At 41.1% G+C, this 27,305-nt stretch overlaps 1 protein-coding gene across 1 annotated transcript in view; it reads left to right on the forward strand.

The window, feature by feature from the left end:
• LOC308051486 (zinc finger SWIM domain-containing protein 6-like) overlaps positions 1-27,305 on the forward strand; it is a 200,057-nt gene that overhangs the window by 123,448 nt on the left and 49,304 nt on the right. The window contains exon 3 of the mRNA XM_080364367.1: positions 24,572-24,720. Within this exon, the coding sequence (XP_080220493.1) occupies positions 24,572-24,720 (149 nt within the window). The remainder of the gene's footprint in view (positions 1-24,571; positions 24,721-27,305) is intronic.

Genomic DNA, 27,305 nt, shown 5'->3' on the forward strand with positions numbered 1-27,305 from the left:
CACTTGAGCCGTATTTACGTTTAACCATCCTCCTCGCCATTCTTCCACTATATTCCCATACAGGGGTGCTGACTCAGAAAGTTGGATGTAGATTTGGATCCTGATTAGCCGTGGCTTTCCCCCTCCCATTAACTTTTGTACCATCTGTCCTGTCCCACCAGCTGGGATTAAGGATGAGTTAACTCTGAACGTGACACATGCCCTGTCTCACCAAGTGAGATCAAGTGTGAGTTAACTCTGGGTATTTCTGTGCAGTAATGCAAAGTGAATGACAGACAATAACCCAAGAAGTCCAATTCAGTTATGAATTTACTAAAAGCACTTTGTGAAACACAAATTACAGTGATTAATGACTCGGCAAAAGTATATTATTATATCACAAAACTTAACAAGACTTTAGCAACAAAACTTACAATGATATTACCTTTATATGTTCAAGAAGAAGGAAAAGAGAGAGAGAGAAGGAAAATGAAGTAGATATGTTAGACTAAGATATCAGAGAGTGAGAGTAAGATATCACCACTCCACAGGTTGATCTGTCCCGTGACATCCTCTGGAGGGGGGTAGAAGCGTTGAAGATTTCTGTACATACCACCACCTCATGTCACATGTGAGGTCATTTTATTACCCAGTTCATTTACATGCGAGATAGGAGAGGATGGTTCATCTCTTCCCTCTGTTTGCTCTTCATGCTAATTAGGAAGACTCTTCTGGAAATGGGTCTGGGGTCTTCATACTAGGGGAAAGTTCACAGTGCTGACCAGAAGTGAGTTGTTTTGCCTGTCAGGGGTAGCTGTTGATTCATGGTTTCTTCTGGTAGTTGCTTGTCTGCCAGATGGTTCATCTCTGTCATCCCAATTAGACCATGAGGCCTTCACAGCAACTCTGTTAACTGCACAAAACCTTGGGAATGAAAAGACTAGGTGTGTGCCTTCTATCTTTTCCGCCCAAAGTATCAAAGTTTTAATTGGGATGGGGAAGTGCTTCAAGGTTGTCACACCACCCTGTGACTTAAACACTATTTTTTGCTTCATTGATGGTAGTGATCTTTATGTCCAAAACATCTGCCACCCCGTGGTCCAAACAAGCATCATCTTTGGGAGTGGTGATTCTTACATAGCAAACAGGAGAAAAGAGGGAAGAGTTAGAAGAAAGCAAGTGAGAAATCATACACTAAACAATAGCTATGACAACCATTAGGAACAGTAATCAAGTTCTTATGGATAGTCCCATTTGTAATAACCATTGTCCCCACCCAGCTAGTTCCACTTATTTCAGGAGAGAGGAAAACCATGAGCCTGGACTCCATCCTTTCAAGAGGTCTCTAGGTTGCATTGCTAGAAGCAACTCTCCAGTATTGTTATTTTGAAGCCTCAAATTTGAGGTACCAACAGGTACACGTCTCGTATAAAGGTTCTCAATTCTGGAATATAACTAGGTCTCTATAGGATTACCAGCTCCAGTAGTACAATTCAAGACATTTTACAGCTAAATTTGTCAGATTTTGTCCATTTTTTGCGTGGTATCATTGAGAGAGGTACATCATCGGGATTGATCTCTATACTCAAGTAGGTCTTCCAAGTCCAAGCCCATTTATAGTTGGTGTGTCCACCATGATCGGCGACTTCTGGGCCTACTGTGTCTGGCATTTCAATGCACCATTCAGTGTCCCATTCAATAGTAAACTCATGATCATAAGAATCGCTCTCAACGTAAGGGGGCCACCATTCTACATAGGTACACCACATACTAACTCTCTTAGAAGCACAACTACAATTAGATGGGTCTGTCCCACTGTCAGAGGATGGCCATTCACAACATGTTTTGTTCCATAAATCAGTCCAAGTAGAATTTGTTGGGAGAACAAATTGGGTCCCAGAAGGACCAAACCATGTGCTATTTTTATCAAGGTGGATGTAATCTAATCTTTGATAACATTTCAGAAAGGCTTAGGTTAATCATTGCAAACCCAAAACTTTCTCCTGCAGAAGTGGGCAGTGTTAACACATATTCCCTGTTTGATTTGATTGCAAAGGTGGACAAATCCTTTTATTATTTCCCAAGCCAGGTTTCTATCAGTTACATTTTTGGGAATTTGTCCAGCGATGCATCCATACAGTATATATCCATAACACAAAATCCACAAGTTGCTCCAGGAGATTTTTCCCCTTTTTTGTACTTTATCATAGGTGTTTCTTGTCTAACTATATAGATTTGGTTCTCCAAAAGGACACTTCTAAATAAAACAAAACAAATCACAAAAACTTAACAAGCTTATAACAGCTAAAAATTCCATAAGTCCCATATGACTTAGTCTCTTCAATTAGCCAATTACATATGCCTTGAGGAAGCGGGAACTTTTGACAGGTGAAGATCTAAAGACCCATTTCTTTCCTCTTCTTCCCGAAAGGAAAGAAAAAGGAAAAACTCAGTCCGAAGGACCAGCTTTAGAAAGAGGGACCAATCCACCTAATATTGATTTTATGCTCCCCACCATGGGCATCAGTGGCCACCCAGGCATATTTATTGAAAGGGGTTTTTAGTACCAGGGCGACTTGCCTCACATTGGGGAGTTCAACTAGGACTGGTTGTCCAGGATATTGGAGAGGATTTGGGAGGTCTTTAGTTTCTTTTACCCCAGGGAGATTTTGGGGCAAAAAGCAGTAATCTGAGGACATCTGTTAACTCCTTAGTGGTATTTCAGATTTTGCCTCCTCTTGGACCACCCCAACAGTAAAGTTCTGTTCTGTTGTCTGATTCAATTGATTTGGGTTTCAGTAAATAACTAAACCACAATTTTAACTTTGTACTGTATTTTGCCCAGTTGCTTGTTGTACTGCTCCAGATAGAGGAAGCCTTGATACTACTTTTACCCCAACAAGCACATCAAAAGAACATATGGGTTTGGCACTACCACGTACACATTCATCACAATCTTATTAATGGCTCTCAAATCTTGTACCAACCAGTATTCCATAGAATGTGTCTTCTTTACTGGCAAAATGGGAGTATTATATTCTGCGTTACCGGCTCAAAGTTCTGTTTATCAGTGTAGTATTGGTTTTACTAGGTACTTCAGCTGCTTGTCTTGTTCACTTCACTGTTCTGACTGTAGCAAGTAGATCTGCACCTTCCAAGCATTTTTTTGTGGGATATGCAGCTGAACAGAATTCTAAAAAAATGTTATTTGATCTTACAATTTACTTAACTAATCTCAAACTAAGAGAGAGATGCAGGGCATTCTGGCATATACAAAAATTCACAAAAGTATATTATTATATCGCAAAACTTAACAAGACTTTAGCAGCAGAACTTAAAATGATATTACCTTTATATGTTCAAGAAGAAGGAAAAAAGAGAGAGAGAGAAGGAAAATGAAGTAGATATGTTAGACTAAGATATCAGAGAGAGAGACAGTAAGATATCACTGCTCCACAGGTCGATCAGTCCCGTGACATCCTCTGGAGGGAGATGGACACATTGAAGATTTCGGTACAGCCCACCACCTCATGTCATGCATGAGGTCATTTTATAACCCAGTTCATTTACATGTGAGATAGGAGAGGGCTTTCCTTCCTTCTTCTTTTCCCCAGCTTTTTATTGCTTAGCGTGACATCATATGGTATGGAATATCTCTTTGGTCAGTTGGGGTTAGCTCTCCCAGCTGGATTCCTTCCCAGCTTCTTGTGCACCCCCAGCCTACTTTCTGGTGGGCTGGTGTGAGAAGCAGAAAGGGCCTTGACTCTGTGTAAGCACTGCTCAGCAATAACTAAAACATCCCTGTATTATCAATGCTGTTTCCAGCACAAGTCCAAAACATAGTCCCATACAAGCTACTATGGAAAAAATTAACTCTGAGTCAGAATCAGCACATCGGTTCTGTCTTTACATTTTCTGTTTTGCACTGGCTGCTTCACAGCAGTTGCTGTTTTTCTTTGATGGTGTGCACTGCTGAACAGGCATGTAAATTATCAAAGTGTTTAATTTTTTTAAATGCTGCTGCTTCTTAGAACTTGAGAGTTGATTATATTTAACATGTAACCTGTTATGACCATAAATATAAAAGGCTGTTGCCCCGTTTTCAAATTTTTTTCAGGTGTTCAGTGTTACAAACAATTGTGCACAGTATTCCTGCTTTGATTTCTAAGATTGCAATTTAGTAATTTTAGTAAAAGAGCATGAGTAAGTATGTATGGCTGTATCTATATACTGAATATAAATACTTAATTGCATTTAACTGTAAGCACATGACGTAAAACCTATTTCAAAGACCAGTTATGACAGAACTTAAAGCCAGAGGTTGGAGGGAGGGTGATTAATATGTTAGTGTCTATAAACTGACGCAGTTTAATTACAGGTTTACAATTTAGTATTATTATACAGTGCTTTTCATTTTCATAGTTCAAATGGGAACTAATTTATCCTCATGACACCCCTCTAAAGCGTGTAAATAATACTTATCCCCAGTTTACATGTGTTGCCTTAAGAGGATTAACTTAGCAGAAGCTAAACTCCCTTGCGTTCTAGTGTGTGCACTGGGGGCTGGGGGTGGCTGAGCTTAATCTCTGAATGATGCCCAATTACATTAAATAACCTCAAAACGGCACTATAAGTCCAATCATGCTCAACATCTGGTCCGGCGTACGCAATGGCACAGATTCATGAATAGTATAACATATAGTATAAGTCTGAACGCATTCAACGAATTTGCACAATAGATTCATGAATACTGTGGGGCAATCGCAGCCATTGAATTTACACACTTGAACAGATTCACATATATTATAACATAATATAATATAATATAATATAATATAATATAATATAAAAGTCTGAGTGCATTCAATGAGAAATTCTCATTACTAGATGCATAAATAATGAGTTTTACTAAAGCAACAGGTGCAAGTTCTTTTCACAGAATCACAGAATGTCAGGGATTGGAAGGGAACTCAAAAGATCATCTAGTCCAATTCCCCCGCCGGAGCAGAAACACTCAGATGAGGTTACACAGGAAGGTATCCAGGCAGGTTTGAATGTCTGCAGAGAAGGAGACTCCACAACCTCCCTGGGCAGCCTGGTCGAGGCTCTGTCACTCTCACTGGGAAGACGTTTCTTCTCAAATTTAAGTGGAACCTTTTGTGTTCCACTTTGTACCCATTGCCCCTTGTCTTATCGTTGGTTGTCACCAAGAAGAACCTGGCTCCATCCTCCTGACACTCACCATTTATATATTTGTAAACATTAATGAGGTCACCCCTCAGTCTCCTCCAAACTAAAGAGCCCCAGCTCCCTCAGCCTTTCCTCACACGGGAGATGCTCCACTCCCTTCACCATCTTCGTGGCTGCGCTGGACTCTCTCCAGCAGTTCCCTGTCCTTCTGGAACTGAGGGGCCACAACTGGACACAATTGCCCTGGTGAGACCACACCTGGAATGAGTAGAGGGGCAGGAGAAACTTTCTCAGCCTACTAACCACCCCCCTTCTAATACACCCCAGGATGCCATTGGCCTTCCTGGCCACAAGGGCATAGTGCTGGCTCATGGTCATCCTGCTGTCCACCAGGACCCCCAGGTCCCTTTTCCCTACGCTGCTCTCTAACAGGTCATTACCCAACTTATACTGGAACCTGGGGTTGTTCCTGCTCAGATACAAGACTCTACACTTTCCCTTGTTATATTTCATTAAATTTGTCCCTGCCCAACTCTCCAGCCTGTCCAGGTCTCTGGATGGCAGCACAGCTTCCAGTGTCAGTCACTCCTCCCAGCTTTGTGTCATCAGCAAACTTGCTGATAGTACACTCCATTCCCTCATCCAAATAATTGATGAATATATTGAATAATATAGGCCCCAGTACTGATCCCTGAGGCACTCCACTAGATACAGGCCTCCAACTGGACTCCGCCCCATTGACCACAACTCTCTGGCTTCTTCCCTTCAGCCAATTCGCAGTCCACCTCACTACCGGATAGTCCAGACCACACTCCTGTCACGGTTGAGACGGACAAACGACATGGACCAAGTTCATTCAAGATAAAAGTAATAGAGTGCCATTTATTGCTACAAGTGCATTTTTATACAATTCTACCAGTTCATGTGTCTTTTCACTATTGATTACAAGTTACAGCACTAACATCTCATTGGTTAATTTTTCTATCATCCATGTTATTCTTCTATCCCCTTCTCTCTCATGGGTACATCTCTCCTCTCTCCGGATACTCCTTTACTCCCATCCTTCTCAAGGGTAAATCTTAATATCTCAAGGCTGATCTCTACTCTCATTTTCTGTCAAGGATTCCACAGACCCGCTGCAGTTTCCCACACACTCCCTCGGTTTAGCTGTAAGGATGCTGTGGGAGACTGTGTCAAATGCTTTTCTCAAGTCAAGGTAGATCACGTCCACCACTTTGCCATCATTCATCCATCTTGTTATGTCCTCATAAAAGTCAATGAGCTTGGTCAAGCACGATTTCCCCTTGGTGAAGCTGTGTTGACTGCCCCTTATGACCCTCTTATCCCTGATATGCCTTGAGATGGCACCAAGGAGAAGTCGTTCCATCAGTTTCCCAGGGGTGGAGGTGAGGCTGACCGGTCTATAGTTACCTGGGTCCTCCTTCTTGCCCTTTTTGAAGACTGGAGTGACATTTGCTTTCCTCCAGTCCTCAGGCAGCTCTCCCGTTTCCCAAGACTTGGCAAAGATGATGGAGAGCGGTCCAGCAATGACTTCAGCCAGCTCCCTCAGCACCCGTGGGTGCATCCCATCTGGAGCCATGGATTTATGAATGTCCAGACTGCCTAACTGCTCCCTAACCCAGTCCTCATCAACCGAGGCAAACTCCTCCATTCTCCTTCCTTCCTTGCCTTCCCTTGCCTTGCTTTGCCTTATTTCCTTCTAATCCTGTTCTCTGTCCCATCCTCTCTCACTAACCTCTTGTCTGGCTGGATGTCTCTTCTTTCCTCTCTTCTTTCCTTTTCTCTCACTCTCCTGCTTCCTGGCTCTTTTCTTTCAGTTCCTCCATTTCAGTCCTGCAGCCCAGCACTAGTTTTTCCTCTTCCCTCCCTTTGTCCTGCTCCCTTCACTTTCTCCCTCTGTCCCATATCCTTCTTCCCATCTTTTCTCTTGGAGACTTTGGACCAGTTTGGCCCCAAATCTGGGCATGTTTTGGCCAGTTTTCAGAGGCCTCGCTGGTGACAGGAGGGACAGCAGTCAGTGACAGGCCCGGGGCTGTCATTTAGATGCCATTGATAAATACACTGTCTGCAAAAAACACACTTGAGTTGCAAAATACACTTTAGTTGTAAAACAAATGTTAGTTGCAAGAAATAAGTATTGGTACCAAATATATATAAATTCTAAGATGACTATATAGCACTACTAATGTGATTACAAATACAAGCTTGAAGTCTAAGTGTCCTGGGGAAAACTCGGTAAAACTAAGTCTGCAACTGTTACCCAAAAGCATCCCTTTGGCGTGGAGACGATAGACACAGCCTGTCCACTGGTCCCAGAAGTATTATTCTGCTGTTCTCTTGACTTCTTAGTGGTGGTGTCTTCCTCCCCCACCTCCCCCATTGTTAGGGTATTTTATACTATTTTCTACGTTCAGGTTGAGCTTTGGTGACTCTAGTCATGCATACCTTGATTGGTGTAAAAACTTGACTACACATGCTCGAAAATGTGCTGGAGGTGTATACCCTTTGAGATGGATATGTGTTTGGTATTATAATGAGATCATAATTAGCAAAGTTCATCCAACAGACAAATTTCTGGCTCAGTAACTAGCATTTTGGACAGAACTGAACATTTATCCTTTTTAACTGGCAGAAGCTGTACCATCTGGTTCCTGTACCTGTTGCAATTGAGATGGACAAATGACATAGACAAAGTTTTTCTTATGTACAAACAGCAGTCTTCATTTTTTGCCACAAACGCTTTTTTATATAGTCTTTACCAGCTCATGGGTTTTTTTGCTATTGGTTACAGGCTGCAATAGTAACATATCATGGGCTAATTTTGCTAATGTCAATGTTACTCTTTTACTCCCTTCTTTCTCATGGGTACACCTTAATATCTTCAAGGTCAGTCTCTGTTCCCATACCCTCCATCAGGGAATCCACGGACTGACCATAGTCCCCCACAATTCCTCCTTTTTGTTTTTCAACTAGCCATAGACCTTTCATAGATTTTTCTACTGTACATTGTACATATTGTAAGACACAAGAGAGAAGCATTAATATTACCAATACAACCATCAATAGAACTAGACCATTTTTTATTAAATCCTTAATCCACCCTGTAATACCCCAACCATTCAACCATTTGTCTAAACCCCACTCTTCATGGTTGTATCATCTAACCTAATTGCTTTGTGAATTGATTCAGAATGATCAGACAAGTTCATGCAACAAATCCCATCAAAATCTTCACATCCATGTCCTTGAACTAATAACAAAAAGTCTACTGTGACTCTGTTCTGCAGTGTAGCATGTCTTACAAAATCTACATCTAACAAAAACCCACTTAAAGCCTTAGAAGTTCTGTTAGTTTGCTTAGCTAGCCAGCATCCTAATTTTTTTAAAGTATTTAGAGCTTTAGCTGTGCCAACACCAGATACAAGAGATCCTAAAACCCTTAACCCTGATTCCCAAAAATCTACATTATCATCACATTTTGACTCATATACATGCAAAAAAGCATTTTTCCCGTCTTGCTCTTCTGTGATCTACTATCATGGATACATTGGGCGTTAAGAGAGTTAATCGTCCCAAAATACACAGTCCTCCAACAGCATTAGAAGGAATTCCTGGCCAGGCTCTGTCTCCACCGATCAAGAATATACCATGCAGGAGGTTTTGGGGTCACTGTCTCCCATTATCAAGGACACCCCTTGGATTCTTCTGCGAGGCATTACACCATCGAATTTCATTTCTATAGTCACCAAGGGTAGCATTAACATTTTGCAGTTTTTTCCATTCATGCTCTTGCGTATTGTCCTGACGCTTTTCACAAACCAGCTGGATACAAGCGTCCATGGGCACAGATCCCAGTAATTCCAGTTCCTGTTCGATATCTGCTTCTGGGAGGCAATTAATCCAAAGTGCCATGTTTGTATTATTACAGTTTGTTGCAATGTCTCTGCACCGACCACTCTTTTGAAACAGTCGTATGATGCTACTGTAGTCATCAAGGGGGATGCCAACCAAGCATGTGTGGAACGGGTTTTCCGGAGACACCATAGCTAGGCATATAGAGACCTGGTCAGTCATGTTGGCTAAAGTAATCCACATGTTAGTCTTTGTCTGTGCAGGCATCCAAAACGCAGCAGCTGCAGCAGTCACTGTCAAGAAGATAACACAGGTTTCACATTTCGTGCCAGCAACCATTGCGGCCCATGATCTGTAAAGACACAAGCAAAGCCTCTCCTTCAGGTTACCAATTGATGTGGCCCTTCCCATTGACCATTAACTAGTGATTTGACCATAACTAATGTAGGTTCTTTCTGATTTACCAGGTTTTTGGGTCATACTTACAAAGTGTTTCATCATAGGGGGAATTTGGGCTGCACCACATAGATATAAGTGAGTCATCACATACAATGCTTTTGACAATTGGTTTTGTGGTGTTTTCCCTACTTCTCCCCACTTTTTGTTTAAAAAAAAAAAAAGAAAAAACAAAAACAAAAAACCACTTCAGAATCAGATACGTGCGTTGGACCTTGACTATGTACTCAGAATCACAAATCAAATTTAGAGGTTCCTCCTTAAAAAGCTCTAAGTAATGGAAAGCTGCGCCAGAATGATGCCAATTGTTATCTTCACTCCAGACCACTACAGCTTTATGAGACTTCCCAGAATCATCAACAAAAACCAAACTGTGCAAGTATGTAGGATCAGACCAGGTACAAATATGGTCTGTGACCTGATGTTAAAGACTTGCAGGTTCTGCAGCAGTTTACATTTAGGCATGCCAAAAGCTGTGCTGTTAAGAAAATCAGCTAGTGCAATTTACAATGCATAGATTGCAAACTTAAAAAAAATCAAAATTAAATTTCACAAATGGTACATATATGACAAAAGGATCATGGTCTATTAAGACTTAAATTCATTCCCTGCAGTTTTTTGATCAGAGTAACAATTGGTATATCAGTCTGTTAGCAATCTCATCATACTGTCCCACAATAGCCACAGGTTGTTTCTATGTTGTAGCTATAAATAGACAAATCTGCAAGTCCAATCGAATGCAGTCAACCTGTAAGGTTGTCATAAATTTATTCATCAATGTTTCTAACTCCATTTTGGCTGTTGTATTTATTGGATATTGTTTTCCCTTACCAGATCAAAATCCTGTTTCAGATCTATCAGTGTAGTGTTGGCTTTACCAATACTTCAGCTGTCAGTACTAGTGGAAATACTAGTGGAATTTTTTTTTTTTTTCTTTCTCTTCTTGCTGCAGTTTAGACATAGCCAATGCCATGCAGGTGGTGTAATCACTGGTACGAAGTGGGAGCTGCCAGGCACTGGCAGACTCCTCGGTTACAATGAGCTGAGTTTATCTTTCAGCTTGACACAGGCCTGAAATTTATGTTCAGACCTGGGATATTTTGCTCTTTTGTTTTTCCATTTCGTTTCAACCATAGTACACTTTATATACAATTCTAATTAGCCCAGCAACAGTCACATTCCTCAGCACCATCTACCTTTTGCAATTTCTTACAGATGTCAAAAACCAGCATATTAACCATCAATCCATTATTTCCATTTTCCTAGATCCAAATCAGTTCATATTCTAGCAACTTTTAAATACAACTCTCATCATAGCATTTAGTTTTCTTTCCCATACCTCCAATTCAAATCAGAGTTTAACAACTGGAATTCTTTTCTGGTCTCAAAATTATTAGAAAGCAATAAGAGCAAATTAACTTACAGTACCATACTTCATCCCATTTTTTTCCAAAGTTCTGCAGAACAACATTAATTGCAATACAGCACTATAACACAGACCACAAAGTTACTCTAATGTGTAAGGATGCATCCTAAGGGGGAGCAGGGTGGTATTTTAGCAGTGGAACCGGTTCCCATTTTTGAATTATCTCCCCAAACAGGATTCTTTTGGTACCAAATATAAATATGCAAACTAAAATACTGAGCTCAGATATGAAAACCAAATACCAAGTTCAAATATGCAGATAGATCACGGTTACACTAATTCAAGACAATATCTCAATTTTAGCATTGCACCTTTAAGCCACTTACTGCTCAGCCAGGTAGTGGTGCCGCTGGGTCTCCCTGACAAAACAGGTCAGTGCGCACTGGAGCCCAATCCGCACCTACCCCCCCCACCGCCTCAGCAAGCTGGACTGGGCAAGGCTTTTATTAGTGTCTCATCTGGTGCGCTACAACTGTTATCCCCAAACCAGGATTCTTTACTTGGTGTGCATACAAAAGAGCCAAATCCAGCACATCAAGATGAGATACAGCCCATCATAGAGTTGTGCAAGTCTAGATGCTGGAATAAAGCTAGCATGCTAGAAAGAAAAATAACAGCTACTACACACAAAATCTTATCATCACATTCACGCAGTAAAGAACTAAATTGCTCATGGTCTTCTGTATTATCACAAAACGCACATTTTAAGTCAACGGATTCTCATGATTTAACAGTCTGTGAACTTACTGTACCTTGTAACAAGCAAAGACTTATTACAACTATAATATGCTTAAACAGATACCTATGAAGAAAACAAGTTAATAAGGAAAACATCTATGACTGCTGTGTTATCACTTAATTCTCTCTCAGAGCTCTCAGGGATTTTTTTCTTTTTTTTCTTTTTTTTTCTTTTTTTTTTTTTTTGTCTTCTTGCTTTAAAAAACAACATTAATTGTAACAAAATGTTATACTTAAAGGTACTTAAAGGTTCTATTCTTCAGCCAGTTTTCCCAGTCATCTAACTTATACAGCAGCCACCACTGATTACAGTATTTAACAAGATCTTCCTTCCTCATATTTCCAAGTGCTTTCCTATGTTTTAAAATACCTCCCAATACCAATTTCTTAGGAACATGACTGAAAACAGTCATTCCTGACTCCATCTCATAAGTAAAAACCATGAGAAGAGGGAGGGAGGGGAAGCACAGGGCTGCTTGCAGTACGAGATGGAAAAGTGGGGAGAAGGTTTAGGGCGTACTTACACAATCAATACCACAAAGAAACAACTCTCACAACAACCAGTAAAACAATTAACTCACATTCCTGACAAGCTGCTTGATTTTCAGAGAGGCAATACACAGAAGCACGTAATATGTACTGTAAAACTCGCAGATAACACGTTGATAGCAAACATTAGCTTTCTCTACTGCTAATTTCAACACCAGTGCATCCTTAGCTTCTAAGTTTTCAACCTGCTTATTGATGGCCTCTTGACAATGGTCAATAAATTGCATGTAATTCTCATTGGGACCCTGATACTAGTTGTAAATGATTTGGCTGCTTTGTTGGTTTCAGGCACCTTTATCATAGCTTGATATGCAAGGTCTGCTGACTGCCTCAGGATTTCAGAAACTAATCGCACCTATAATTGTGGTGTGCCAATTAGTGTCTCTTCCAAGAGCTGGGGGATACCCACCCCTTTCAACAAATGCCCTTTGTTCCATCCTAAATGATTTATAGCTGTTACATTGCACAGGTCTAATTTTGCTTGAGTCTTTCATGGTTTTTATCTGATCTTGGGGCAACACATACACATACTCCTTTTAACTTTTCAAGAAAATGCTGCAAACCCCCATCCTCATCTGAGTCATCAGATAACGTGGACTTGAACGGCACTGGAGAATCATTAGTAACAGGGGGGTTCGGGATTTGGAACAGTGCCTTTTATATTTTTTTTTCAAATGTAGTCCAGGGAAGCCACCCCCCTCTGCTGTCTCTGCATGTTCCCGTTGCTCTTTTAATCCTCTCAAAGTCTCTAGCAACAAGTGCCATGTCGTTAACAGTTCAGTTCTTTCTTTGGATCCTTGGGTAGCGCTATCAAACAGTTTATTTCCCAAGTCCATCCATTGTGACACACTAAATGCTGCCATCATATTAGCCTCTAAACCTTGTGTCTTGCCCCATAGTAACATCTTTCATAAAGTTAATTCCAGAAGGCTAATACCCTGCTTCTTCAGAAGCAGCTTCCATGTAGATAATACTCTCTTCTTTAGAGAGGTTCCCTCCCATGTTCTTGGTGGCTCACCTAACACTCCAGGTGTCAGTGACTCTTCAATGATCTGGATTTATGGCAGCTCTCCCCACTGCTCTCTCAGCTACACTGGGCTCCATCTCCACAGCTCAACACCGTAATCCCCCACAAGTACCTGCCTTGTTATACAGGGCCTGGCCCTGGCCACAGTATTTTCACACCACTCCACCCCCCTTATCCCCTTAATGGGTAATCCTCTGAGCTTTTTCATGTGCTACCATCCAAGAATGCAGGCTGACGGGGGGAGGGGAATCCATACAGAGCAGATTTCTTCCCCTCTGCGCTTTTGCCTTATATGCTCAAGATGTGGATCTAGCTTTATTCTCAATAAGCACATCCTTGATAATTAGTTTCAATAATTTGCCCCCTCAGTAATTATTCCACAACGAGCAGGGAAAGGGATGTGGTCTTAGTAGCAAACTGTGTTGCAGGGATTAAATTCAGGGTTGCCTGTATTCCTCTCCACAGCTCAGCTGTTCATCTGCTGAAACCTCGCCGATGCCTGTTTGGGGCCACACTGTACCTCAAGCAAAGCCGCTGCCTTTTGGTTGACTGTTCAGATCTACATGGTGTTGAGCCTGAGCCTTCTTGCCAGCTGTCGCTAGGGCTTCATTTCTCAGCTCCCTCCTGCAGTCCTGTTGCTTGTTCAGATAGTTTCTTGTCTACTCACCCGGTCCCACATCTTCAGAAGAAAAGCCTAATTATAAAAATCCTGTCTGTTGCTCAAGAGTGATGTGTGTGCTAGTGGGAGAGAAGCAGACTAGGTCAATCAGCATTCACCTGACTGTAAGTGAAATCTAGTGATCTTGAAAAGTGCCTGGTTGAGAGATGTGGAGATAGTCATGTCTCAACCCCAAAACAAGAGTGATGTGGGCAGTGGGAGCTGAGGCTTCCCTAGCAGCACCACCAGGAGGCCCAGCTGCTGCCAGGGCTGCAAGGGGGGTTTGAATTTGTGCCAGATCAAACGCACCGTCTCCATGCCTTGTTAGTTCATGACTGTTGCTGAAGAAATGTTGTTGAAAGATCAGTAAAATATAACCGTAGCTGGTGCTGGTTACATGTATATTGGAATTTCTTTATACATCTTGATTCAAAATTTTTATCATACTGAGTGTAGCCTATATATGAACTCGTGAGGAAATATGGCTCTGAGTCAGAAGTATTAATAACTGTAGTACTGTCCTGAATAGCATTATAGAGCTCAGACCCTCAGCTTGGTGTCTTCAGCTTTTATAGTCTTCTAACTCAGTAGCATGAAAATAATACTGGTGTAAGTATAGTGATGCTGAGCTCCTGGCGAAAGTATATTTGGGATTGTGCTGGGTAAAGAGGCCTTAGTCAGGGCAGTGCTGCTGGCATGGGGCAGCAGGCATCCTTGTTCTTGTAAAGGAACGCTGTTTAAAGACTCTGTGGTAGCTATGTTGAAATTTAACCTTCTAGCACAAACTGACCAATGAGCTTTTGATAAAATGTAAACAGTTACAAAAGGAATTTTGTTTTTTTTGCCTAAACAGGGAAGCTTAGCTGAGGAATCTTAGGCTATATTTAATACAACTTAAAAGAAGAAATACCAAAATTATTGTCCTGGTTTTGTTAAAAACAAGTTTCTCTTTTAGTTTCTTTTTTAGTGAATTTGCCTGTCAGCTAAAGCCTTCTTATTAGCTGCTTTCCTGAAAGCCAAATACATGTTTTGGTAGACATAGCAATGGTATGCAAGGTCGCTGGACTGATTAAGGGTGGATGCACATCTCGCGAGAGGGGCAACAAGAAACTGACCAACTGAAGTATTCCATCCCATTCACGTGATACTTCATATAAAAGTGGGAGATCACGAGGATCTAGTTCCTTTTTCCTTATGGCTGACATTAGGAGAGGACCTTGCTAGCCGTCCCTGTGAAATGAGGCCCAGTGACAGACTGAATCCAGCTCCGGTTGGCTGCAGAGTCCAGTATAGGACTATGGGTGCCGGCTCTGCAGTTGCTGAGACTTTCGAGATTGGTTTTGTATATTTTGTATTATTTTATCTATTTTTATTGGTAGCATTAGTAAAACATTTTTAATTTCTCCAACTCTCTTCTCTCTGTCCTTCTTTCCCTCCCAATCACCTGTCCTTAGTGGGAAGGGGGGAGAGGGGGTTGACAATACATCTTGCCACGATTTTATTGTCACCCCGCAATCAAACCTTGACAATTATTTAAATATAAATCTCCATTTAACTGAGGGATAAATGTGTATGGTTTGTATATTGGTGCTTTTGTATAGTTCCTTTTCACAGGTCTTTTATCTGTGTTTTAGAGCAATGAAATATTTAAATTATTTGCAAGGTGATACTGCAAATCTGTGTCTATTCAACAGCTGCACTCTTTGTTCTCATGTGGCTTAATTTCCCTTTTTATCTTGTTCTTTGTAACTGAAGAACTATCATCAGCCTGTGTTTCACATAGCTGACTGCATTGAAAGCCCCTTAAAACTAACATAGTAAAGATGGAAGCACTCACAGAAGAGCTTGGTTTTCATTCCTTGGTTTTTGTACTGTCTTGGGCTTGATTCCTGTCTTCTGAGATACTCTTATGGTTCCTGTGGAAGGCAGGACAGTTCTTTCATATCTTCAAAGACACAATTTCTTGTTAATCTAAATATATATATGGACAGCAATGCAGCATTCACATCTATAGGCTCTAAAGTTGCAGGCAGTTTAAGAAGTTGCAGAGCTGGAAGACTTTTTGACTCTCAGCAACTAGTAGACAAGACATCCATCTGACCCTTTAAATCTTCTGGTTTTGTATTTTCATTGAATAAAAATTCTAGCATTCCCTGCAACTGCTTAAAAGATTCACCTACATGGCAGAGCTGCAATTGTGAAATAAAGGCTTAAATCAATAGAACAAATGTTTCTATACATCTTTCAATTCCTATGCATCTGAAGAGTTGTAGCTGTCTTTGCTTTCCATGTTCTCAGGACTTCCTTGAAAGCAAGTTTTTACAAATCATGCAATTTTCCTTCGCTGCCAGTATCCTTCTTTTAGTATTGGCTACAGAGGTAACATGATCTGGGATTTAAAAGGATAGATTGTGTTATGCTATTCAATTTTTAACACCTTCTCAAAACTTAAGAGAGATAGAGATTACACAGTTGTGACAAGCCCAAAATTAAAATGTCGAGTTAATTTGAGTTTTGGGCATGCTTAAAATACTTTACATCTGATATGGTGATCTTGAATTGTTTCTTTGACAGTCTAGGTAAGTGCTTTTCAACCTTTTCAGTTGGAATACCTTTTAAAAAATATCCAGTGAAGGTGCAGGCTTCTTCACAAATATGAAGATGGTTAAATGTTGCAAGAACTTGTTTTGTCTGCATTTAGAAGAGGCCACAAGTGGAAAATCACTGATCCCAACTGCAAAATTTGAGTTAGAGTGTGGGAGATTTTCTTGAAGTTAATGTGTGGATGGTTTTCTATTAGATGGAGATTTTTTATTAAACTAGTGAGGCCCAAAGGAATTTCAAGGCCACCTTGGAAAGCTGAAAACACGACGTAAATCAACAGACCTATTAGCAGTGAGACTCGGGCGTTTGGACAGCTCGTGAACATGGAAAATATCCAATCAGCTAATACATGCTTGGAGCATGGACGTGTGATCAGGAAATAACTACATATATAAGGAGGCTTGTTTCTGTAATAAATGGCTTTGCTTGAATTCATATTGGATTGTGTGGAGTCCATGAGTTTTCGCCCTCGTAAGTGGTGACCCCAACGTGATCCGGAAGGAGAATTTACGGTAAGGGGACGACTGCTGCGGGGAGCGGGCCCCAGCTGGAACAGCTCAGCTGGACCGTGACCGGGACGCGCAGTCTGTGGGCTGCATGACTCCTGATTGATTGCTACAGAAGCGACAGAGGAGGGATAAAGGATCCGATATCGTTGCAACGGACACCCAAAGAGGTGAGCAGCTGGGAGCGAGAGGAGATGGGGCAGAATATTTTTAAAGAAGAAGAAGAAATACTGCAGCTCCTCTTGCATATCCTCCCTATGAGAGGGGTGAAGTATGAGGAGAGTAACCTCAAAAGACTATTAATTTGGTGCAGAGGCAATGGGCTTCCTGCTGACCTGTTAGGAGCTTTTCAAATACAGACTTGGGAAAAAGTGCGAACTGTGTTGTGGAAGGCAATCAGTCGCAGTGAAAAAGATATTCTCAGCCTTGTAACCGCCTGGCAACTGATAATTACTACAGTGAAGCAATTAAAACCTGAAAAGACTGTTATGAGCATGAACCCACTTGAACTTTGGGATGATATAGGGCAGAAATTATGGGATAAAGTCAGCAATGGAGATAAAGAAGCTAAATCATTAGCAACTACATGGAAGTTTATAATTACCACCTTAAAAGATCTTAAGGCTGAAGGGTCTGCTGCTGCCGGAATTTTTGCAGCGTTGCAGCCTGATAAGTATCCTGAAAGTCGCTGTGAAGTTTACCCGGTTCGTGTCTTTGATACCCTCCCTACTCCATCTCCTGCTGTGTCTTCAGCACCCCAGATGGTTCAGCAGTCTGGGGCGGGGGGAGGAAAAATGCCGAGTGGGTGGCCTCCTGTACCATTGCCCAACCCTGGTGAGAACAGCAAGTCCAGAGGATTGGAGTGAGACAACTTGCCCAAGGAACCTGTGAAAGCTGAGAATGCTAAAGTCCTAAACAAGTGTACTACCAGTCCTTTTACCAATTTGTATCCGCCTTTACTGCCTTTTAACCCTCCAACTTCCACAAGAGAGCAGAAGGAGTCACTGGATAAGAACTGGACAACAGAACTGTGTGACAGATTAGATCATTTAATAGCGAGTGAATCCAGCAGTCGGCAATGCGGTCATGATGATCATAACGGGAAAGGGGGTGCTCCTGGAGACTCAGGTTATACAAATAATTATGATGCTAGAAAGTATTGGCGAGAATGTGCACTGTTCCGAACCCCCCTGTTACTAATGATTCTCCAGCACCATTCAAGTCCGCGTTATCTGATGGCTCGCATGAGGGTCTGCAGCATTTTCTTGAAAAGTTAAAGGGAAAAAGAGTATGTGTATGTGTTGCCTCGAGATCAGATAAAAGCCATGAAAGACTCAAGCAAAATTAGACCTGTGCAATGTAACAGCTATAGATCATTTAGGACGGAATGATGGGGATTCATTGAAAGGGGTGGGTATCCCCCAGCTCTTGGAAGAGACACTAATTAGCACACCACAATTACAGGCGCTATTAGTTTCTGAAATCCTGAAGCAGTCAGCAGACCTTGCATATCAAGCTATGATAAAGGTGCCTGAAACCAACAAAGCAGCCAAATCATTTACAACTAGTATCAGGGTCCCAATGAGAATTACATGCAATTTATTGACCATTGTCAAGAGGCCATCAATAAACAGGTTGAAAACTTAGAAGCTAAGGATGCACTGGTGTTGAAATTAACAGTAGAGAAAGCTAATGTTTGCTATCAACGTGTTATCTGCGAGTTTTACAGTACATATTATGTGCTTCTGTGTATTGCCTCTCTGAAAATCAAGCAGCTTGTCAGGAATGTGAGTTAATTGTTTTACTGGTTGTTGTTTGCAGTTCTTCCTTTGTGACATTGTTTACGTGGGTACACTGTGGGCCTTCTCCCCACTTTTCCATCTCGCACTGCAAGTAGCCCTGTGCTTCCCCCCCACTTCTTCCCTCTTCTCATGGTTTTACTTACGAGATGGGGTCAGGAATGACTGTTTTCAGTTGTGTTCCTAAGGAGTCGGTATTGGGAGGTGTTTTAAAACATAGGAAAGCACCTGGAAATATGAGGAAGGAAGATCTTGTGAAATATTATGATCAGTGGTGGCTGCTGTATAAGTTAGATGAATGGGAAAAGTGTCCGGAGAATAGAATCTTGAAGTATAACACTTTGTTGAGATTAATGTTGTTTTTAAGGTGAAAAGAGCAGGACAAAATAAATCTCTACAAGAGATCATTAGATCATTACAAACAGTTTTACAGGTTTAAACTTCAAAAAGCTGAGAATTAACTGATAACACTCAGGTCATAGAAAACTTGCTGAAGTCTGCAAGATGCTTTCCTCATTAACCTGTTTTCTTTGTGGGTATCTGTTTAAGCACATTACAGTTTAATAGGTCTTTGTCTGTTATATGGTACAGTAAGTTCATAGACTGGTAAATAATGAGAATCCATGGACTCAAAATGTGCGTTTTGTGATATTACAGAAGATCATGAGTCATTTAGTTCTTTACTGCGTGAATGTGATGGTAAAATTTTGTGTGTAGTAGCTGTTATTTTTCTTTCTAGCATGCTAGTTTTATCCCAGCATTCAGACTTACGCAGCTCTGTGATGGGCTGTGTCTCATCTCGATGTGCTGGATTTGGCTCTTTTGTATGCACATCAAGTAAAGAATCCTGGTTTGGGGATAACAGTTGTAGCGCACCAGATGAGACACTAATAAAAGCCTTGCCCAGTCCAGCTTGCTGAGGCGGCGGGGGGGCGGGTGCCGATTGGGCTCCAGCGCGCACTGACCTGTTTTGTCAGGGAGACCCAGGGGTACCTCTGCCTGGCTTGGGCAGTAAGTGAATCAACGGTGCAATGCTAAAATCAAGATATTGTCTTGAATTAGTGTAACTGTGATCTATCTGCATATTTGAACTTGGTATTTGGTTTTCATATCTGAGCTCAGTATTTTAGTTTGCATATTTATATTTGGTACCAAAAGAATCCTGTTTGGGGAGATAATTCAAAAATGGGAACCGGTTCCACTGCTAAAATACCACCTTGCTCCCCCTTAGGATGCATCCTTACACATTAGAGTAATTGCTTATATTGTTATCTAGTAATTTTGAGACCAGAAAAGAATTTAAATTGTTAACCTCTGCTTTGCATTAAAAAAACAAAAAAACACAAAAAACAACAACAACAACAAAAACAAACAAACAAAAAACCAAAACCAAACCAAAGCAAAACAAAACAAAACAAAACAAAAAACAAACAAAAACTAAAACAAAACACCTAAATGCTATGATGGATGTGAACTTGGTATTGTATGAAGTTGTATTTAAAAGTTACTAGAATATGTAGGATATGAACTGATTTGGATCTAGGAAAATGGAATAATGGATTGATGTTTAATATACTGGTTTTTGACATCTGTAAATTGTAAATGGGGCTGAGGAATGTAATGACTGTTGAGCTAATTGGAATTGCATATAAAGTGTGTTATGGTTGGAATGAAATGGGAAAACAAAAAAGCAAAATATCCCAGGCCTGTGTTTGAACATAAATTTCAGGTGTGTGTTGAGCTGCAAGATAAGATAAACTCAGCTCTTTGTAACTGAGGAGTCTGCCAGAGCCTCCCACTTAGAACCAGCAATTCCGCCACCTGCGTGGCCTTGACTGCATCTGAAGTGCAGCAAAAAGAGAAAGAAGAAAAAAATGGAAAAACCTGTTTGCGTGCTGCTAAGCAGAGAAAGGGAGGCTTTATTCCCCCCGCTCTTTTTTTTTCCTGAAGTGTTGTCATCCACCCTTGTTGTGGCACTGCGTTGCTTCTCGGCTTTGAATCAGGACTTGTTGGTGCTGTTTCTTTTTGCTTCAGTCTTGTTTCCTACGTTCTGGCACATCTGGGGAGAGAGCTCATCATTTTACCTCCTTGCTGAAGTCAGACTTTTCACACTGGTCAGCTTTGGGGGGTCAGAGTGCTCAGTGCTTCTCTGGGTCAGAGTGGTACTGATTTGGGTGTGGAGTGGAGCCAGGTTGGTTTGATGTGGAGTTCTAACTGGTTTGTTTTCATGCTGGGCTGGAGGTCTTGCCATCTCAGATGGGGGCAAGAGGGAGGTTTTATTCCCCCTCGCGCCCCCCCCCAGCAATGTTACTGCTAGAGAACTGTAATACTGCATGAAGGAGTCTGAGGGTGAAATTTAAAGGCATCGCCAGTGGATCCATAGTTCTAATGAAGATGGGAAATTAAACCAAAATTTTTTTTTTAATATAGTTATTCTGTGGTAACTAGTTGTAAGAGACTTCTTAGTAAATTCACCGTGCTAGTTTTTGAGGTCATGGGAGAGAATGAAAGAAAGGCCATTTTTTGAGACCAATGGAATGCCAAATTTGGAACAAAGTTTTAATACATGAATTCTTGTAGTTGCCAGAAAGCCCTATACCTCTCTTGGGTCAAGAGTTGTTAAGTAAATTGTGAGCTCAAATAACATTTTCTGAGAATTCTGTTTAGTTGCGTGTCCTACAAGAAGCTGCTTGGATGGTGCAGATCTGCCTGCTTCAAGTGAGAAATCTCCAAGGAAATTTTGAATGCTGTATTTCCACTAGTATTAACAGCCAATGTTTCGATAAAGCAAATACTACAGTGACAGAACTGAAACAGGACTTTGATCCCGTAAGGGAAAACAATATCCAATAAATACGACAGGCAAAATGGAGTTGGAAACTTTGAGGAATATATTTATGACAACCTTGCAGGCTGACTGCATTCGATTGGACTTGCAGATTTGTCTATTTATAGCTACAACACAGAAACAACCTGTGGCTATTGTGGGACAGTGTGATGAGATTGCTAACAGACTGATATACCAATTGTTACTCTGATCAAGAAATGCAGGGAATGAATTTAAGTCTTAATAGGCCATGATCTTTTTGTCATATATGTACCATTTGTGAAATTTAATTTTGATTTTTTCTTTGCAATCTATGTTCTTGTAAATTGCACTAGCTGGTTTTCTTAACAGGACAGTTGTTGGCATGCATAAATGTTAATTGCTCCAGAACCTGCAAGTCTTTAACATCAGGTCACAGAACATACTTTTATCTGGTCTGATCCTGCATACTTGCACAGTTTGGTTTTTGTTGATGGTTCTGGGAAGTCTCATAAAGCTGTAGTGATCTGGAGTGAAGATAACAATTGACATCATTCTGTAAAATTATTGAAGGTTCAACCCATTTAGCAGAACTTGGCACAGCTTTCCGTTACTTAGATCTTATTAATGAGGAACCTCTAAATTAGATTTGTGATTCTGAGTACATAGTCAAGGTCCAGCACATGTATCTGATTCTGAACTGGGTTGTTTTGTTTTTAAAACAAACAAACGAACAAAACAAACAAACAAAAAAAAAAAAAAAAAGAAAAAAAAAAGAAAGGGCGATAAGTAGGGAAAACACCACAAAACCAATTGTCAAAAGCATTGTATGTGATGAATCACTTATATCTAAGTGGTGCAGCCCAAATTCCCCCTATGATGAAACACTTTGCAAGTATGACCCAAAAACATGGTAAATCAGAAAGAACCTACATTAGTTATGGTCAAATCACTAGTTAATGGTCAATGGGAAGGGCCACATCAATTGGTAACCTGGGGGAGAGGCTTTGCTTGTGTCATTACAGGCCAAGGACTGAAGTGGATTCCCACGAAATGGGTCAAGCCATGGCTGAATAAAGACAACAAAGATTCAAGGGATGCAGACGGACAGGAGGGAGATAAGTTGTGAGAACTGTTTCAGATGTAAACCATGGATCCTAATTCAGTGTTATAGATGCTCACAGACCTGGTGTTCTAGAAGCCCATTAGCAAGCAGGTGGTGTACCTTCTGTGGAGAATGGCAATTTGAACAAACAGCAGGAGAGTCAAAAGGGCAATATTACATTTAAATAGTAAATGACAAAGTGAGGTAAAATTATGAGACATTCCTACCCTATTATCTACTGCACTCTTTCTCACTGATCTAGCAGCTGGTAAAGCTTTAGGAGACATATCAAAGTTAAGCTATTGGTCTTTTAAACAGGCTAATCTAACTTCTGAGATACTAACTCAATTAATAGTAGATGTTGATGGTATTAGGCATACTACTCTACAAAATCGCAGTTATAGATCTTTTACTTTTAACACTAGGTCATGGTTGTGAAGAATTTGAGAGAATGTGTTGTATTAACTTGTCTGATCCTTCTGAATCTATTCATAGTACTTTAGACAAACTAAACCAGCACATTAATAAGATTGTCATAGCAGAATTAAGGTTTGACAAATGGCTTAAAAGCTTGGAAATAGGTGGGTAGTTGTTAGATCTTATTATGTAAGGCTTAGCTACATTATATGTAACTGTAATCATTGTTGTTAATCATATGTTGTATGTTGCAGTGTATTTCAAAGATGATTCAGCGGATTGTAAACAAGGCCTGGCTGGTTCAAAAACAAAAAGGGGGAATTGTGGGAGATTTGAGGGATTTTCTTGAAGTTAATGTGTGGATGGGTTTCTATTAGATGGACATTTATTTCTGAACTAGCCAGGCCCAAAAAGAATCTCAAGGCCACCTCGAAAGCTGAAAACAGGACCTGCTGTGGGAGTGAGGCAGTTCTGCAATAACAGGGCCTCAACAAGACATCAATCAACAGACCTATTAGCAGTGAGACTCGGGCACGTGGACAGCTCGTGAACATGGACAATATCCAATCAGCTAATGCATGCTTGGAGCATGGACACGTGATCAGGAAATAACTGCATATATAAGGAGGCTTGTTTCTGTAATAAATGACTTCGCTTGAATTCATATTGGATTGTGTGGAGTCCATGATTTTTCGCCCTTGAATTAGAGCAACCTGTGGCTAAAGCACTGCCTTATGTAAATCCATGTACTTTAGTTGGCACTAGGCTAATTCAGGTAGAGTTACTCTGAATTGACTTTGTACTGATGGCATTGCTGATGTAAGAATGCTCCTTCAGAAGCACCATAGTCTTACACGGCTGCAACTCTTATTTATGATAGAAGTCTCTTTAGTGCTTAAATACTTTAGGTTTGTTTGGGGATTTATTTTTTTTTTATTTGTTTAGCTTTGCAAGAGCCATCACACCTCAGAGGCATTGAGTTGATTATTTTCTTCATGTTCATCAATAGCAATGTTCATTAGTAGTCACTTAGCCTAAGCAAGATTGCTGAAGGTTCAAAAATTACACAGGTGTTTTGAGGAGAGTGGTTTTAACATTGCAGTTGTTGAAATACTATGTAAAGTGTAATTTTCTTTGTAAAAGCATTCTGGAATAGCTGCTGAGATGGGAGGAAAAAACTCACCTTGATTTTAATATTTCATTATAAAATTTTGTTTATTTAAATACCTTTTCATAGGCTATTATTTCTAAGTGCTTAAGATTACTGAGGAGAAATAGGAGAAATTTAGGTCTATTTTAAAGAACTTTTAGATTAAAGTCAAGACATCCAAAATGGAACAATACACAAATCCAAAAATTGCTGCAGTACTCCTTTCCCATGGAACCACAAACCTCTCTTCTTTATACAGAACGTGATAATTTTTTTCGCTGTTTGCAGGTGCTCCTGACCCAACAGCAGGTGCTAGCATAGATGATGAAAACTGCTGGCATTTGGATGAAGAACAGGTCCAAGAACAGGTTAAACTCTTCCTCTCCCAAGGCGGATACCATGGATCAGGGAAGCAGCTCAATTTGCTTTTTGCAAAGGTATGTTGAGTGCTCTAAACCTTCCTTCTTTTCTCTCCCTCCACTCCCCCAGCCAGTCTGTACTTGTTAAAATCTTACTCAAAGTCCTGTTGTTTTAAAACAAGACAAAGCCTTGGGAACATGATGGCAAGTTAATAGTGCAGTGGAACACAATGTGGTCTGTCTTGAAATCAGTTTAAGGATATGAAGTAACATCTAAACTGTCTGCAGGTTTGCTGTTCTCTTCCTTCCTACCCCCAAAATGTTGGAGAAACCTGTAAAAATGATGATCTTGCAGCAGCTTGCATAATACACCTGTGGATTACTTGCGGAAGAAGTGTGTTTGCGGAATTACAATGGGATACTGAAATTAAAAATTGTTGTTAAAATTAAGGAAGGCAGACTATTTTTTTTCTACTTGTGCTGGGTCGGCCGAGATAGGGGTGTCAAACTTATTTTCACCGGGGGCCACATCAGGACTGTATAAATGTAATTTTAGGACTGTATAAATAGTCCTAAAATTACGTTCAGCCCTTTGAAGGCAGCCATGAGGCTGATGTGTCCCCCAGTGAAAATGAGTTTGACACCCCTGTTATATAAGGTCATGCTCAGTTACAAAAGAGGGGCTGGCCGGGGGGGAGTCTCTCTTTCTTGCTACTGGGAGCAGAGTGATCCGGGACATTCTTAGTTCTCTCTGGACCATGCAATTTGGTGCTATTGTGCTTTGGGTGTGAGCTGCTGTCTGGGACAGGGGTGTGGTTTTGATTCTGGCCGCAGCCGGAAATCCACAATTTCTGCTTTGGAAAAGGTGAAAGGCAATACTTGGATTACCACGTGGTGAGAGATCATGCTTTTTATCCATCTCTTTGTGTATTCTTTCATTATTTTTATTGTTTATTTGTTTGTTGTGGTGTTTTTCTTCTTTTTTCACTGTTCCGTTCAACTGTTCTTATCCCAACCCACAAGTTTTGCCTTTTGTTTCCCAATTTTTCTCCCCATCCCACCGGGGGTCAGGGGAGGGGTGAGTGAGCAGCACATGGTTTTAGTTGCCGGCTGGAGTGGAGGGCCTGGGGCTAAACTATGACAGTCCTTTTTGGCGAACCAGGCAGGAGATGTGAAGGGTTGGGATAAAGACAGATCTGACCAGAGCATGTTAAAATATGCATTTACAATATTAGTTAAATAGTTGCTGGTCACAATGTTGCTTGTTTGGCGACCTGCTACACCACTTAGACACACATAAGTCCATCATATAACAACTGTCAAGGTTTAAAGCAAGGCAACAATAAACTGTGGCAGATGCTATCTGTTACTCCCTTTACCCTCTCCTCTAGATCAGAAAGATGATAAGAAAGATAAGGAGGAAGGAAGAGAGACTTAGACTTCAAGTTGGAAGGTTTTAAAGGCTTTTACTAATGCTACTAATAAATAGAGAATATATACAAAATATACAAAACCATTTTTGAATGCTCGATGTGGAGTTGGCGTCACTCCAGCAGCAGGAGCTGGGTATGCAGAGCTGGCGGCTCCAGCAGCTGCAGCTCAGGCCCACGGAAGTCATGGGTGGGACTGCACAGCAAACTGGAACCTGGTTGCAGGATGCAGGGCCTGAGGCCTGTAGATCACAGACAGACAGGGTCCTCTCTAGCTGCCGGCCGTGGTCGAAGAGAGCATGACACTCATGATAACCCTCTTATATAGGGGGTATGATGATTATGGGATGGAATACTCAGTTGGTCAGTTTTAGTCACCTGTTCCATCCACCCCTCCTCAAACACACCCCTCTCACGACAGAACATGGGAAATCTTATCAGTCTTTCCTGGATACCATAGTAATAAATCTAAACATGAGCTTCTTCAGCATTCTGTTGGTCTCTTATCAGCACTGAGTACAGCATCCCAGGAAAAATATGCAGGCTAAAACTCAGAAAAGTACAGCCACCTAGAAGAACTGAGCTGAAAGAAAAATCGCTAAAAGAGAACTGGTCTTGTTTTTAACAAAACCAGGACAACACCCCAAGGGGGAATAGAGGGAAAACAGATCAAGTCACTGTGGCTACTCCCATCCTTGTGCAAAACACTGCAGCTACTCAAACCCCAGCAACAGGCACTCTGGCTATTCAAACCGAGGTGACAGGTGCTACAGTTGAACTGGAGAACCAACCCATGTCTGTATATGTTGCCCCTACACAAAAAGAGAAATATGCAAAAAAAATCAGTTTGCTTAGTGAAGGCTGATGATGACTCAGCATCCTCATGAAAACAGGAAGAGGAGGCAGAACCAGAGATAATCACCCAATCTCTATCCCCAAGTGAGCCGCAAGATATACAAAAAGATTTCAGCTGCTGAGATGGTGAGCACATGGTTGCCTGGCTGCTCTGATGCTGGGATAACAGGGCTAGTAGCTTGGAATTAGAGGGTAGGGAAGCCAAGCAGCTGGGATCCCTGTCTAGGGAAGGGGGCATTGACAAGGCAATTGGGAAAAAGACAGGACCCCTCAGCCTCTGGAGGCAACTTCTGTCAGGTGTGAAGGAAATGTATCTTTTCAAGGAAGATGTTACCTGTCACCCAGTCAAGTGGACCACGATGGAGAGAGGCATTCAAT

Source organism: Nesoenas mayeri, assembly GCF_963082525.1.
Source record: "Nesoenas mayeri genome assembly, contig: SUPER_W_unloc_1, whole genome shotgun sequence".
Lineage (NCBI taxonomy): Eukaryota > Metazoa > Chordata > Aves > Columbiformes > Columbidae > Nesoenas > Nesoenas mayeri.